General features: G+C 36.8%; 2 protein-coding genes across 2 annotated transcripts; both read right to left on the minus strand.

Annotated features, from left to right (window-relative positions):
* Window positions 1-334: 334 nt before the first annotated feature.
* On the minus strand, window positions 335-1,511 carry LOC110614961 (HVA22-like protein c). The gene is made up of 5 exons (XM_021756655.2): window positions 1,308-1,511; window positions 1,171-1,197; window positions 962-1,084; window positions 626-872; window positions 335-520 (listed from the first exon to the last, which is right to left on the minus strand). The coding sequence occupies exons 1-5, from the start codon at window positions 1,367-1,369 to the stop codon at window positions 452-454; spliced, it is 528 nt and encodes a 175-aa protein (XP_021612347.1). The 5' UTR covers window positions 1,370-1,511; the 3' UTR covers window positions 335-451.
* Window positions 1,512-5,871: 4,360 nt separating this feature from the next.
* Window positions 5,872-7,963, minus strand: LOC110614769 (transcription factor TCP15). Its single transcript, XM_021756425.2, has one exon. It carries the CDS (start codon window positions 7,741-7,743, stop codon window positions 6,577-6,579), a length of 1,167 nt encoding a protein of 388 aa, XP_021612117.1. The 5' UTR covers window positions 7,744-7,963; the 3' UTR covers window positions 5,872-6,576.
* Between the last annotated feature and the right edge of the window lie 9,210 nt (window positions 7,964-17,173).

A 17,173-nucleotide genomic window follows, 5' to 3' on the forward strand; every position in this document is an offset into this window, starting at 1 on the left:
AATAATTATTACTTCATTTAAAATTAAAAATTTCATAAAAATTCAATGTGATCGTGAGGTAATCTTAATTACGCTTTTAAATTTTTAAATAGTTTAGTTATGTACTGAGAGAGACTTTTTTAAAATGGAAAAGTTGCGGCTACACCTCTTGATAATATTTAGGGGTGTAAACGTATACTCAGTCTTGGTGTTTTAGCATGTGGCTTTGCCTAGTCCATCATCCAAGAGGTTAACTTTAGGCCCAATCTTAGTTCAGAATTTTCCAATGAATCGAGGTAAAGCCTGGTCAAAATCAAATACAAAATCAAAGCGTTTTGTACCTGAAGAACAAAACTAGACAGTAGACCAACAGCTTCATTTCGTTCTTAAAATAGCCATAGCTACAGCTTCATTTCATGCATAAGATCACACAAACAACAACAGCAACGATGCTCTTCCCACATACTAAAGTTCAATATATATAATCATCATCAAAGATCATGTAATTGCCGCTCCTCCTGGCTCTTTCCTCTCTATCAGCCTGCAAATTAATTACACAACCAAGCGTATATACTTGTTATAATTACAATACCCAACTAGATATCGATTTATTAAGGTCACAGTGGTAATGGTTAAGGCTAGGTACCTTAGTTATAAGCCTCTCAAAAGCCTCAGTTCCGTGATCTTCCATATATTTCTCAGCAGCTGTTAAAATGTCATCTGGCTTACTGAAAATGTCCTTCTTCCGAGGAACGTACCAGATTTTCTGAGCAGTTTGTGGGTTCAGGTAGACTGGTCTGATGAAGCGTTGATAAACGTGTGCTGCTCCGTTGAACTGTGGCAGGACCAACCAGCAGCTCAGTATCAGCTTGGCGAAAGGCCAGATTGGGATACTGTCATTGGTAAAGTTTAGTGGGAATTTAGAACAGAATCAGGCCATTTCAGGGAATTTTCACACCAACCCTTCAAGAAACCAGCTTACCATTCCAGGATTTTGGAAAATGTTAGCTCGAATATGGTCATCATTGAATACAGAACCCAATAGGTTAGCCATTGCTGGTCATCTGTTCGAGATTTTGTCTCTATAGCCTTGATTGATGCATATCTGTTAAAAATCCACAGAGAAAGCCATTAGAGATTTAAGACTATCGTTGCTTTCAAAGGTTTTAGAGAGTACAGATACACACTTACAAGGGGTAAACAAGAGTGACCAGAGGTCTGCAAGTGAGAAGCAGAGAATCTTAGTTAGAAAAATGGGAAGAAAAAAAGAAAAAGAATTGAAACTCTTAACTTAAAATTTAAGGGACATTGCAGAGAAGACGCATTACAGAGCAAGAACATCAAAGTTTTTGGCCAGAACTTGGAGAAAATTCTCAGAGCTACCACCCATCTCTCTTGTTCTTGCCCACTAAACTTTCTTTCTTTCTTTCTTTCTTTCTTTATTTCTTTGTGGGGAATAGAAGCCTCAGAGGAGACGCACCATCACAGCGCACTCACTGAAAAAGCAGATGAAAAAAGGTCAAAAAGGAGATATGAAAATGTGGGGAAAGAAGACTTTGGTAGGAGCTTATTTTCTTTCCATGGAATCATATGATGCACAAGAAAAGAGGCACCGAATTTACCAAAATCATCCCGTGTGGGCTAGTGTCTGCATTGAGCATGTACCCATAGAATCAGGCCAATAAATACTTGCCAAATCATATACATAGATGCTTGATTTTTTTGTTATCCCGAAGAAAGACCTTAATGAGAAGCAAAGCAGAATTACTATATAGAGTATAATTAGTGAGAAGGATGTTGGTACTTGTGTGTACTACATCAAGTATAGTGTAAATGTGGAAGATGAGAATCTTACAGTGTAACCACTGGTCAGTACTTCTGTATGGATGAGTGATCCATGACAGTCTACCAAAAATCACCATTAATGCATGGTGGTTGATATAGTGTATATGATCTACACCTAGCCTTTCAAATCTGCCTCACTCATTATTACTACCAATCACATTCAATTAAGAATTTAAACTTTGATCATCACCACATTGTTAAGTAAATATAATTAATTTAGTTACTTAATAAGTAAATGCCTTTAAAATTTTAATTAAATGTAATTAATAATGTAAATAATTAAATGCTTAATTCAAATTTTCAAAATAATGACAAATGTATTCATACCAATAAAAAATAAATGCTACTATATATATATATATTGAAATTGTATAATAGAATAAATAGAAAAAATATTTTTATATATGTTTGTGTTATTTTACAGAAAAAAATAATTAATATATAGCAAAATAATTTAGTAATTGAAGTTAGTATACTAATAAATATTTATATTTCTACCATATTTCATTATACATTTAATATGATATAATATCCGTTAAAAATATATCATCAATTATCATTATATGATAGAGTTATGTCACAAGATTTTTAATGAGTTATGACATTCAATTACCAAAGTCTCATATATAGGAAAGAAAATTCAAATATCATAATAGTTAATACTCGAAACAATAGAAGATTTGTCTCTTTTGAACCAGTCGAGTTTTTCGTGATACAAAATTATTGTTAGAGAATATAATTTAGTAAATTTTTATTACGCCTGTAATTGTCGAATCTTTTATTTACTAATAGGTACCAATCGGAATTTTAGAAAATTCACTAATTAACTCTATATTCTTATTGTATAAAAACAAAACATATACAAAATTTAAAATATGTATTATTACATACTCATTCGAAAATCAAATTATTTTCTTACATTTACTTGTGAGAGTCGTAAGAGTTGTTGTCTATAGGCGCCAACCACTTCACCTTCTCTATTTTGTAGATTGACCAATAATTTTTTAATTAATTTTTAACTAAATTAATAATATTTTAGAAAAAAAATATATTAATTTTTTTAGAATATATAAATCTGTGTTAATAAACTAGGAACGGATATGTGACTATAAATCTAAATCACAAATGCTTATGTACATACATGTCCAATTCCAATTCTACGAGTTGGTTAAAATCATTGTTTCAAACCAGCAAATATTGAATGCAGTGATAAGATCATTTATTTTATTCTCAAAAGAAAATTTTAAGTTTGATTTTTAGAGATGGGCTTCCGAATCCTGGAAAATTAGTTTGTGGATCATAAAATAAACATCGGAAAATACCCAGTAAAAAAAACATTATTTCAAAAATCAAATCAATTACTTGAAAACTAATTCAATGATCAATAGTTTATTTTTTCCCATTTTTTATATTATATTAATTTCTTTTAATAGTGTTGTATTTGATAATGTAATACCCGACTAGATCCCAGCGTCGGAATTCCTACTTTCCAGCGGAATCTCCGTTGAAATCCGGAATTTAAGGATGTCGGAGCTATCTAGAAGGGTAAAAAAAAGGTTTTTTTCAAAATGTTTTTACATGTTTTTAGTTATTTGAGTAAGAAAACCTGGAGTTTTGAAAAGAAAAGACCAAGGAGGGAAATGTAAGGTTTGACCGCCGAACCTCACTTTCGGCCGCCGAAGGTGGCATACTTTTGTTGCCACCGAAGCCCAAGTTCGGCTTCCGAAAGTGGTGAAGCTGTGGAGGTAGCTTTGGCCGCCGAAGGTAGTTGACCAGCCACCTATAAAAGGGTCCCTTATCCAGATTTGAGGTGAGTTTTCTCTCTCTTTTCGGGTATAGGTGAGTTCTTGACCTCCTTTGGTTGATTTCTTGGTTTTCTTTCAAGTTGAGCAAGTTTTAAGTTGTTTTCATGTTGGTTGAAGTTTTTGAGCAAAGAAGCTAAGTTGTGAGGCTTGAAGGTTCTAGATCTGTTGTTTCTTGCATCTCCAAGTTAAGACCATCAATCCTCTCGATCTTCAAGAGGTAAGCATGGATCCTCACCTTTTCTAATGTTTTAAGGGTGTTTGAAGGGTTTAAGTGAGGTTTTTGCATGGGTTTTGCATGGTTTGCATGGGTAGGGTTTATGTTGATCATAAGCCATATGTGTGTATTTGTGTTGTTTTTGGGGTTTAAGCTAGTTCTAAAGCCCCTATATGCATGGAGAAGGGTATATGCATGTGTTTGAGAGCTTGTTAGTGAGTTATGCATGCTTTGGAGAGGTTTTGGAGGCTGGAGACTTAAGGTTGGATCGAGTTATGCCTTCTTGGAGAACTCAGGTTCGGCCGCCAAACCCCTTGAGGAGGTTGTTTTGGCCGCCTAAACCCGCCCCCGAAAGTTTGGACTTTCGGCTCTGGAGTGGAGTTTCGGCCGCCGAAGGTTGTGACTTTCGTCTTTGGAAAGGACTTTCGGCTGCCGAACCTGCCTCCGAAAGTGCCTGACTTTCGGCTCTGGAGGGACCTTCGGCCGCCGAACCTGCCGCCGAAAGTCCCCTGTCCAGCCTTCCTTTGCTTGTTTTTCCATGCATGTTTATGATGTTTTAGGGGAGTTTTTGGAGGAATGTTTAGAGTATGTCGGTACCTCATTTGAGTCCACCTATGTACGTTCGGACCCGAGGAACCAAGGAGGCCCTCAGTGTTAGCTGGTTCAGCAATATTCCAGCGTCTACTAGAGGTGAGTAGAACTGAACTATGTTTTAAATTAAATGAAAGGTTTTAGCATATGTTGCATTGCATTATATGTTATTGATGTGGATGGATGTTGGATGATCCTTTAGTCCTTGAGGGAAGTCCAGGGCCCATTCTACGCCCTAGCATGATATATGAGAAAGTCCAGGAGCCCATATTACGCCCTGGCACCATGTAAGATAAAGACCAGAGGCCCATTCCACGCCACTGGCATGATGCAATGTCATGTTATGTTATTATTATGTTATGAGAAAAACCAGGGCCCATGCTACGCCCTGGCACTATGGCATGTGTGAGGACTATTGGTGACAAGTTCATCCTTGCTATGACTTATTTGTGATGTGATGCATTTCATAGAGGCATGTTTTATTGATTTTCTTGGTGCTCTACTCACTGGGCTCTAGTAGCTCACTCCTCTCCTTAACCCCCAGGTTGCAGGGCCAAAGATAGCATGGGATAGCTACAGGAGAAAAGCTTATGTAATAGTGGTAGTGGACATGTATTGTAAATGGTGTAAAGTCATGTAATGTATATTGATGATAGAATTGTGCTTGGCCCTAGACTGGTAGATCCTTTTTGTACATGATAAGTATATTATTATGTTTTATAATGATATATGTTGAGGACCAAACTTAATGTATGAAATGATGACCCATCTAGAGTATTTGATGAGGGCTCTAGTAATGGGGTTTAACGTTTACAGAGATAGTGTGCATGCACAGGTTAAGTTTGGTAAATGTAAAGTTTCAAATTTTTATGGAAATTGTTGATCATGTATGGGATTTACCAGGTTTACAGAATGCAAAGTAGGCTTGCTACGGGTCCCGGCGGCCTTAAAACGATCTGGATCCTAGCGCCGGTAGCGGTCCGGTCACCGAATCGTTACAGATACTTATAATTAATGCACAATTAATCAATAATTAATACATCATTAAAACTCTCTTAAGTGTCTTGCTAATTTTATTTCATGTTTATGATATCAATTTGAAATCCTCACTTGACTGAAAATTTATTATGATATCTATACATAAATTTATTAATAAATTTTATTTTTTAAATTAAAATTAAGGAACATAAAATAAATTATCTCGTTAAAAAATATTTTCTATGAATTGGTGTCTGTATGCATGGATTGCAGACATTGAATAATTAAAAAAAAAATCAAACGTTAATTTTCTATTGCTTGATCTTTAAGGCAAAGTTGTCCAAACCTAACTGAAGTGTTTGTGACAGAATCAGCAGTAGAGTGAACTAAAAATAATCTTTTCTTCTAGAAGGGAACAAATAAATTTTTACTACAGATCAGGCAAAGTATAGCAATATGTAGCAGCAAAGAATAATATATAAAGCCTTTGAAACCAATATGTATAAATGATGAATCGATTTACTTAAACAGAAGCTATAGTAAAGCCAACAGATAATTTTGAAATTTGCCAGACCAGATCGATCCCACATCAGGCATGCAATTGGGCAGATCGATGAATAGCAGAGACCGACGCTGTCTGTGTGTGGGGTTGGGAGAGCGTGGCAGCCTCATTATCATCACTCATCATCAAGACCCACCAGCTCCCCTTATGTATATGAATATATGAGCAGGAATCATCTTGTGAGTGAATGCAAAATTAATTGGGGGCTTGGCTTTATTAAACTATCAACTGCGATAACAATGGATGGGCTTCTCCAATCTCTATCTCAGCCTCTGCTATTTTTTCATGTGGTGTTTAGAGAGAGGGGGGGAGGGGAGAATTCTCAAGCAGCGACAAATGTTTTCTTTCCTTAACAAAGAGATATCATAGATATGTACCTTAACAAAAACAAGTAAACATTCTTGTTAATACTCTCCTTCATCAAACCCTAAAATTTTCTTTCACTAATAATCACACCAAAATCGAATAACTAAAATGTTTCTAAAGCAATCAAACCTTAAGCCTATACTGCAAAATGCACTTGTATAGTAACTAAAACTTTAAAGCATTGATCAAACCATATATGCTTGCTTGCAATTTCTTATCTCGCTAGCAATGCTCTATTAGCTTCTTCTTGTATCGTCCCCGTCCTCTCCTCCATTCTCCTTTTGTGGGTTCGACTCACTTGCCGGAGACTCCGAGGCACCACCACTGCCCATAATTGGCCTACAAGCGTTAAACGCAGCCAGCATACCTAAATGACTTTCATTGACAATACTACTGCCGACGACGCTGCCACCATCACGTCCGCCCAATTGTTGGCCAGGCAATAGAGCCATTGGCGGAGGAAAATTCATAAAATGTAACCCACCAAACATAGAACCCTTGTACATATTAGTATTAGCACTAAAAGATGGAAATGCCACCATTGCATCACTGCTTATCCCTTGGTTATTACAATTATGATTACTAGACACCATCCGGAATGTTGCCGGGATCGGACTATGAGTCGCCGCAAGTGCCCCTGTACTAGTTGATTGCAACAAATAACTTCCCATCTGATCATGAGCTAATTCATTCTCCAGCCTCCGCTTTCTCTCTAGAATTGTCTCCCCGTCGGTGACATCTAGACAAGAAGTTTCGCCACCTCCACGTACTTCTTGTTTATTAGCAGTTGATGATCCTTGTAAGACATTCAAATTCCCACCCACATTATTACTTGAATTTATAGCACTGAAGCACAGTGAATCCTGCGAAGGAATCAGAATCCTTCGCTGCTGTTGGGAAGCATCATTGACGACTATGTTTCTTTCCCATTCATTTCTCATACACAGTTGTTGATGGGCAGTGAAGTTGGGATTAGAATACGTGTTTCTAAGATGGTGAGAGGCGGAGATGGAAGAGCCAGAGCTGCGAAGAGAGATGTTAAGGGAAGTGAAGTTAGCAGGAATGGTACCTGTACCAGTGGCAGCAATTACAGCAGGTTCAGCTTGTTGTAGTAACCACTCAATGGTTTCACCATCAAATTTGTGGCCAAGCTCACGAGTAAGCTGAAAGATCCTGGCAGCACAGGTGGCCGGCATACGGATGCGGCGACCACGGCCTTCAACTTTAGTGTGGCGGTCCTTGGTGGAGGTGCGTTTAGGAGGAGGTTTCTTAGATGAGGAGGAGGAGGAGGAAGGTTGAGGAGGAGGAGGAGGAGGTGGTGGCAGTGGTTCTTGAAGGTGCTTACTTTCTAGCAATTGAAGAGGAAAATTAGGCCTCCCATTGTCAGAATTCATAGTGATCATATGTGGGGGTGGTGGGATTATAAAATTTTATTAAAAAAATTGTTGGATTGCTTGAAGTACAACCTCAAATATTCATTGACCGACTGTTGTGGGTCTTTGCTTTTCTTTTCAATGGGTTTGCTGAGTTTGTGGTACAATGGAATTTGGTTCAGATAAGGGAGCTGGCTGCTGAGTTGTTTTCTCACAAAAGAGATAAGGGAAGAGGCCAAGAGCGACCAAGCTTTAAGCAACAATTATAATGAGTGAGAATTATGGAGGTGGTGGGCTAAGACTATAGTAAATTATTAAATAAATAAAGCCAAAGTCTGAAGTCTCCATCATCGGACTTGTTAGCCACCGTGCAAAAGGTAATGGCGCTACTTCAAAAAAAAAAAAAAAAAACTTGATTAAATTGCATATCTAGCCCTTGAAATTTTATTTATTTAGTAATTAATCTAAAACTTCAAAGATTTCTTTAGATTTTGAGGATCTAAGGCCCATCTTGTAAAGGGGATGATTCATTCCATCAGACATTTATGTACAATAATTTCTCTTAAAGAAAAAGAAATAAACACCCATGTGGCTCAAGTGTAACTTGGAAGAGAACAAAAAAAAGTTAGCCATGGATCACTACGAGAAAATTTTATCAACAACCAACATACCTAACCAATAATGATATGGATCAAACAATATATTTCAATAATTAATATAATCATTTCATAATTAATTAACTAATTATAGGCTTTGGTTTGTTCTAAACTTTGATTTATAAGATGACAATTAGTCATATCATTTTCAAATGTGCTAAACTTTGTCTCACCTATATATATAATTTTTCTTTCCCGATGAAATCAATAATATTAAGTTTGTTTATGTTCATGAAATTGTCACCAAATCCAACTACACAAACCATATTAGTCTATTTGATTAAAAAATATAATATGAAACAAATCTTAATCATCGTGAGTGAATAGCAGAGTCGATCAGAATCATCAATTTACAGGGACCACCTGTATTATTTCTTCCATGTTAGTTGGTTGAAGTTTTCATTCAATAGGAAATAAGATAGATATTAAGAGAAATATACGGAAAATGGAGTCTACGACATTTTCTTTTATGTATATTGAATTTGATTGAATTTGAATTCGAAATTTTTCAATATTGAATATTGAAAATGGCTGCAGTAACAAGTTAAAGCCTGCTGCCGGTGTTTACTGCTATTTCTTGGTGCTGTATTGTTATAAGCTATAAATGCCTACGTTTAAAATATGCTTAAAAACGAGCAACCTGCGATTACTAGGTACAAAGGAAGCCCTAATTTTCATAGCTAGAATCCTGATGTAGTACTATATGATATATATGGTCCCAGATCGAGTTGTATATATAACATGACACCAATCAAAGGAACTTTACAGTGACATAGCTCCAATGGGATTTTACTTTTTCTATAAAAAAAAAAATTAAAATTAAATAAATATATATATAATATGGTTGCTGAGAGATCACGTGCGTTGCCACCCATGCCGGTGATGCAGATGGCTCACCATCCATTTTGGCCAATAATTTGTCGGAATATTGGCCGTACGTTAATGGCCTAGAAAAAATTAGTCATTTTCTCTCCTATTTTTGGTCAAGCTCATCTCATCACTTGAATGTTAATAACCATCCTTATGTCATCTAAGTTCTTAAATATTTTAAGCTATTAAATATTTTAAGTGTGCAATATATTTAGTCTCCTTATTGTATAGATAATTTTGCTCTCAAAAAAGCAACTCCTTGAAAAAAAAAAAGAAGAAAAGTTTCAACTTTAAAAATGCTTAAGTATTAAGTTTGTTATTAATGGGTGAATGTCCCTTAATTATTTTTCTCGCCAAAAATGGGAAGAAGATAATTAATATGTTTCATGCAAACAATGCATTGCCACCAATTGCCAGCCAAAATGGAAAGTGAAATAATAATTTCATGATCATGGATATGCCTATAAATCTAAATCTAGCTAATATCTTGTTCATATATATTCAAATGTAATAATGACATGACAACTAGGTTAATTACATTAGAAAATTTTGAAAACTAATAACAAAACGAGTTTTTTTTATATATTGCGGACCGTTTTTTTTATATATTGCATGAAAAGTTCGGTATAAACTGACTCAAATAAATTTTAGATCACTTTACACTTTAGTCTGAAAGGGTTAATTCAAGTTATTTAATAGTTTTATGTTAACTATTATATATAATTTTAATTTATCGTAATTCGTCAATGTATCTCACGTGTCGTGTCGTGCTAATTATTATACGCTATTTTAATTTATCGTAATCTACTGTAATATTTTATTCGCTAAATTTATGATATCTTTATCGCAACCGAATTAAATACGATTTCAAATCACGATAAAATTTATCCATATACATTTCTATGTTAATATATTATATTTTAGTCCAGTAATTCATTTATAAGAGTTTTTTTTTTAAAATCCGGACATTCTTAATTCATGCAAACATCTCAATTTTTCATCATATTTAAGCTTTAATTGCTTCAAATTTAATCTGAAAATTATTGGTATGTGAGAAAATAAAGTCTTAGTTAGATTTATTTGTTAATAAACAAGAAGAAGGAGACTAATACGCGGAAAATATAACTAGTTAGCAATGGAAAGAAAGTGGCAGCAGCCCACTAAACGGAACGTACTTGTTTAGTCCCTCTGGCCAAGTTGGTGGTTTGGCTGACAATGCCACGTCACTATCGACACTTGGAATCTTCTTCCTTTTCCTCTTAGGGCTTACATCATCCTCCACTTCTTTGCCACGAGGCATACTCCATACTCCCCACGATTCGCTCCCAATATATAGGGCTGATGTCATAAAAATAATTCTTTTTATTTTTCAAGAATTTAAAAGCAGCTTATTAGATAAAAACCAAGTATTTACATCAATCCACATTTAAATTAAATTTTTAATTTTAATAATAAAATTAAATCTTCTCAATTTATCGTAATATAGTCCTAAAATTTCTTAATATTTTATATTTAAAAATATATTTACTATGTATAATAATACGATATGGTAAATATAGTATATATAATAACTATTTATATAAATAATTTTTTTACAATTTAACTCACGTAGAGTGATTAAATGAATTTTTATTATAATAAAATAATATAATAATATCTTTTACATTATTATATAAAAAAATATTTAAGTTTATTAATATTTTAACGTTAAACATATCATGTACTTTAATTTACTAAATTTTTTATTAATATTTTAAGTTTTCATTAATCATATTACATAAAAAAAAGTGAGAATAAAGAGAAAATAAAGAATTAATAAAAAATAATAAAATATTTATCGTAAAAACTATTTTAATGAATTAAATGTACCTATTCAGATTTTTTTTTCAATAGTGCTTTAAAAATGATAATAATAATAATAATCGGTAGTTGGGTGGGGTCTCCTCATGCATGACTTTTCGACCACTGCTTGCTTTTTCGACTCTGAAATTTTCCGCGTCTAAGCCGGGCTGGCTGGATGATCGCCATGGCACCTTTCTTTGTTCAATTATTTTATGTTATTAGGGCCAGCTAGAAAACAAAATTAAAATATAATATTTATTTTTTTTCCAACTTTTTAAAAACTTTTTAATTTTATCAATTTCCGTTATTATCAGATCAGATTGCGATGAGATTGAGTCGCCGAAAGCCGAAGTGTGGCACACATTTATCAGAAAATACTCGTTAAAATAACACTTGCAAAAATTGATATTTTAAATAAAAAGTGATATTAATTAAAACAAAACTTTTAGCAGAATTTAAGAAAATTTTAGTGGGGATGGTGTTTCCAGAGAGTTTTTTCAGTCAAGCAAGTTGAGGTTAGTAGAAAATTTTGGGCTTGGCTTCAGTCTTCATGGACTTAGACTTTTGTCGTGATCTTTTTATGAGCTTATATCTTATGCAGCAAAATATGCTGAGTTTAAGCCTCAGATTTTTGTATATAATAATATTTGCTAAATAAATATAAAGAGAAAATGAAAGAAAAGATGGAAAAGAAAATGGAAATAAGAGAAAAAACAGAGTGATAGAAAATGAGATAAGAGGAAAGAAAATTAATATAAAAAAATATTAAATGAAATGGGAGGAAATGAAATATTATTCACTAGCAATCCAATCATTACTTAATTTAATAAAATTATTTATTTAGTGAATCGCTGTAACTTCTACCTTCGGGACAAGGTCGGACCCAAATGAGAAAGACAGATCCAAAATTCATCGAACTCTTTCCAAAGCCAACCAGTTCATATTACATGTCTCATCCTAATCAAGAAATCAGGTCGAATAGATCTCACACGCGGACCCTTTCAAAAGAAATTTAGTTTGGTGATGTGACCAGATGAAGGAGAACATGACCGGTCACTTTGCAGTTTTGCCCACATGCGCACCGAAAGAAACTAAATGGCGATTTGACGTGAAGAGAGATTCTGATGCATCAGTACATACATGTCTAAATGACAAAGACATGTGGTACTGTAGCAGAAAAACAGTTAAATATCATTAACAGACAAAAGAAAAATAGATAAAAAGGAAAAAATATTTTTCTTTCCATCTAAATTTATATAATTATCATAAATCCTATTTTTTAAATTTATATATTATCATAAATCTTATTTTCTAAATCTTAAAACATCAATTAGTATATTTATTTAAATACAAAATATTAAATATAAAAAATAAAAATATTATGAAAAATTCAATGCCAGCTAAAGTCCATACATGGGTTGATGTGAAGGAGCACCAACAAATAATTTAAAAGAGAGTCACAATCACATATGTGAAAACTATCAATAGTCTATAAATACTAATGGGGTCCACTAAATGCATGATTTCAAATAAGCTTATACACATTTCTGCTACTCCTTTTCAAGGCTCCAATCTGAAAATGAGTAAATTTCTTAGGGAACAAATACAAAAGTGGGAAATTCTTGGAGCAAATTTAGTTAATAAATTTTGGGCTTGAGTGAAAAGGTTTATTTGGATGGTGGGTTGAATATAAAATTTGGTGGAAATTGAAGGGGTAGTTTTCAAAATAATGGACATTCTTGTATTAATGCTACCTCCATGATTGAAGCAGCCTCATCCAAAAATCTAATTAATTGTTTGTTTGGTAAGAGATTTGATTTGATAAGTCTACTGTATGTCTTGCTGTGAATCATTTGGATTTAGTACAGATATTGCAAAAAAATAAAAAAAAATCCCAACATGGAAGAAATGAATAAAATGAAATTAATACAATAAATAAAATAAAATTATTGAGCTATATAACGTTTTTTTTTTTTTGAGCTATGCCCAAACCTTGCCACTATTTAAGGATAAATTATTTTTATTTTTCAGTTACATAAAAAATAAAACAAATACTTTTTTAATTTTCATAAGTCATTAATTTAATTCTTATTTTTATTTCATTAAACACAACTGTCTCCCTTTTTCATTGATTATCCAAAAATTAAAATATTAAAATACCTTTTGATGACCGTTGGACTTTTTCACTCCGGTCTGGGGCCAGGCCCAGGGTACCAGCCTATTATTTGGAGGCCTTTAAGTCTCCCGCATGAACCAGGTCCGGTCCGCTCAGCTTTAAGACCGGGCTCCAGTTATCTTCCTCAATCGGGCCGATCCAGTCCATACGGCCCATTAAATAAATCCTATTTGGGCTCAGTTTTAATCCTATCTTTAGGCCTAGTTCGACATCGGGATGGGGATCAACCCATCTGTCTTGTGGGTCTATCCGCATGCGCGCCCAGGGAGAATCAGAGGCCATTACGCATGGGGCAGGGATTTGATATTCTCGTACGTCCGAATCAACATGGCAGGGACAGGTGGCCCAATGAGAGACAGTTTGTTATACGTTACTAGCAGCCAGAAGAAAACAGATAAAAGGAGAAACACTCTCCTCAGGGAGGGGGCTTTTTGGCTAGTTTTACAGAACCCTTGTAAAACCCTATTTTCTGGATCTCAAATCATCAATTGGCGCCGTCTGTGGGAACGAAGGAGATCTTTTCATCGCCGAAGTTTCACTCTTACAATACCCACTGAGATCCACGATGGCTAATCACAATGAAAACAACACCATTAACACTCCCAACGACTTGAACTCTGTCCAAGAAGGGCAGCAGTTCTCTTTCTCTAGTCCTACAACTCCAAACAACCAACCACCCATTCCCTTCAACCCCTCGTCAAACCCAGTAGGGAACATGTCTGGAGCTGTCTTATCCAATCAGGACCTCCAAGCCATGGCCCTCCAGTTACAAAACACTGCCCACTAGCTGGGGCAGATGATGCAACAACGGGGCCTCAGCACCCCAATAAATGTGTTGCCGGTGGTAGAAGAGCCCCGAACTAATGAACCTCAGCCTACCTTCAACCATCTCCAAACCGTTAGCCGAGAAACCAGAGACAGGGGGAGAAGAGCCGAAGAAGAGGAAGAGCCGAAAGCTCGAGTTTACAGAAGGAGGGTGAGGGAAATGATTGAGAATGATGAGGCCGACAGTTATTCTACCGGAACAACCAAGCGAACGAGAAGCGAAGAGGAGGAAGAGGAGTACCGCCAGGAGAAGAAACCTAGGCAGGAGGAGGAGAATATAGACCAAAAGCTATAAAAGATGAGAGAGCAACTCTTGGCCGAGTTGGGAACGAAAGCTCAAAATCAAACCCTCCTGCCCACCTCTTCACCCTTCTCGAAGTGGGTGCAGCAGGAGATCGTTCCCAAAAAATTTATGATGCCGCCTATGGCTGCATATGATGAAGCTGGAAACCCCCGGGAGCACGTCTTGAACTACAAAACTTTCATGGAGCTGCAGACTTTGTCAGATGCCTTAATATGCAAGGTATTCCCAATGACGCTCTCGGGGCCAGCACGGGCATGGTTTAACAGCCTTGAGACAGAAAGCATCAGAAGCTTTGGAGATCTGGCCACTCGTTTCATCAGCCGGTTCATTGCCGGGGTACCTGCAGACAGAAAGACGAGTTATCTGGAGACAGTCAGGCAGAGAAGGGATGAATCACTTAGGGAGTACGTTGTCCGTTTCAATACGGAAGCCTTGCAGATTTCCGAGCTGGATGAGGGTAGAGCAGTGGAGGCCATACAGAAAGGGACGACTTCGCCCGAGTTCTTTGGCTCATTGAGCAGAAAGCCTCCTACATCACTGGCCGAGCTGATGAAGAGGGCAGAGAAATATATAAGGCAGGATGATGCCTTGATGACAAGCAGGTTCGCCAAAAGAGGGGCAGATAAGGAGAAAGCCCTGGAGGAAAGGAGGCCGGAAAGACAGGAGAAAAAGCAAGGCAGAAGGCCTGAGCCCTACAAACAGCCCTGGGAGCGAAGGGACCAAAGATCCCTCCCTCCAAGGGTTCCAGAACAGAAATCAATCCCGCCGTGGGTTCCAGAGATGCCGACACCACTCAATGCCTCCAGAGCCGAAGTGCTCATGGCCGTCCAAGACAAGGAGTTCTTGCAATGGCCCAGACCTATGATGTAATACCCGGCTAGATTCCGGTATCGAAATTCCCACCGTCTGGTGGAATCTCGGATATCGGAAACCTCTAGAAGGGTAAAATCATGTTTTTATAAAATATTTTAATGTATTTTATGACTTTAACCAAGAAAGAAATTTAGTTTTGAATGAAATTGACCAAGGAGGCATTTCCAGGTTCGGCCGCCGAACATTGGATAGTTTAGGGGGGCAAGTTAGGCTTCCGAAAGTGGCAAAGGTTCGGCCGCCGAAGGTCATGTTCGGCCGCCGAACATGCATGAGTTTTGGAGGCATTTTAAGCTGCCGAAAGGTGGTCTGGCAGCCCCTATATAAGAGCTCCATGGCCGAAACGGGAGAGTTTTCTCCCCATTTTCGGCCACGGTGAGTTCTTGCTCTCCCATGGTTCGTTTTTGATATTTTTCCTCTAATCTTCCAAGTTTTAACAAGTTTTATCTTGGTTTGAAGATATTTGAGCAAAAAGAGCAAGTTGTGGAGCTTGGAGATCAAAGGAGTGAGATCTCTCCCATCTCCGAGTTAGATCGCCTCTCCTCTCGATCTTCAAGAGGTAAGAGTAGATCTTTAACTCCTTTTATGTTTTAAGTAAGTTTTATGATGATTTGTAGGGTAGAAATGCATGTTTAGGTTTTTATTGAGTTTATGGGTTTATGTTGTGTTTATGAGCAATGTGAGTTGTATATGCATGTTTGATGTGTTGTAGTTGGGGTTTAGGATAGTTTGAAGCCCCTAGGAGCTTATGCATGTGTGTATGCATGTTGTAGAGTAAGGAAATGCATGTTTGAATGTTTTGGGAGGCATTTGTGCATGAAGGAGGCTGAGTTTTGCCCTTTGAAAGAACTCAGGTTTGGCAGCCGAAGGGACTTTCGACCGCCGAACCTGCCTGTGGAGGCCAGCCTTTGGCTGCCGAACCCTGCCCCCGAAAGTGGACTTTCGGCTCTGGAGGGGAGATTCGGCCGCCGAAGGTGCCGCCGAACATGCATGAGTTTTGTTTCTGGAGGGAACCTTTGGCCGCCGAAAGTGCCGCCGAAGGTGCATGACTTTCGGCTCTGGAGGGCCTTTCGGCCGCCGAACCTGCCGCCGAAAGTGCCCTGTCCAGCCTTTCTTTGCATGATTTCTATGATTATTTCATGGTGTTTTAGGGGGTTTTTGGAGAGTATTTTAGAGTTATGTTCATGAATATTTGGTCCCTCATTTGAGTCCACCTGTGTAGGTTCGGACCCGAGGAACCGAGGACCCCAGCAGTGAGTCAGCTGCTTCAGAGTCTTGTCAGAGCTAGCCTAAGGTGAGTAGAATGACTCTTTATGCTTCAAAGTAAATAAATCAGTTTTAGAGCATGTTCATGCATCACGAATGCCATGAGATATGTTAGGTTGTTTGCATTAGAATTCATGAATATATTGCATTGCATAATATGATGATGATGTGGATGGGTATTGGATGATCCTTTAGTCCTCGTATGATATGATGTGATATGATATGGTATGGTATGGAAGTCCAGGATGAGGCCCATTCTACGCCCCTGGCACTATGTTAAGAGGAAGACCAGGTCGAGGCCCATTCTACGCCCCTGGCATTATAGGAATATATATTATGTATGTTATGTTAAGAGAAAGACCAGGTCAAGGCCCATTCTACGCCCCTGGCACTATTGGATATGTAGAGGACTATTGGTGACAAAACCATCCTTGATGTGATTTGTCTGTAATGTGATGCATTTCATTATGGCATATGATTTAAATATTTCATTATTCTGCTCACTGGACTTTATAGCTCACCCCTCTCCCTTAACCCCCAGGTTTGCAGGTACAGGGTAGACCAAGAGGTCAGCAGGAGTAGAGTCATGTTATATGTAATAGCTAGATGTGGACATGAATATGATGTAATGTAAAAGTATAGTATAGAAAT

Source organism: Manihot esculenta, chromosome 5, assembly GCF_001659605.2.
Source record: "Manihot esculenta cultivar AM560-2 chromosome 5, M.esculenta_v8, whole genome shotgun sequence".
In the NCBI taxonomy this organism is placed as follows: Eukaryota; Viridiplantae; Streptophyta; class Magnoliopsida; order Malpighiales; family Euphorbiaceae; genus Manihot; species Manihot esculenta.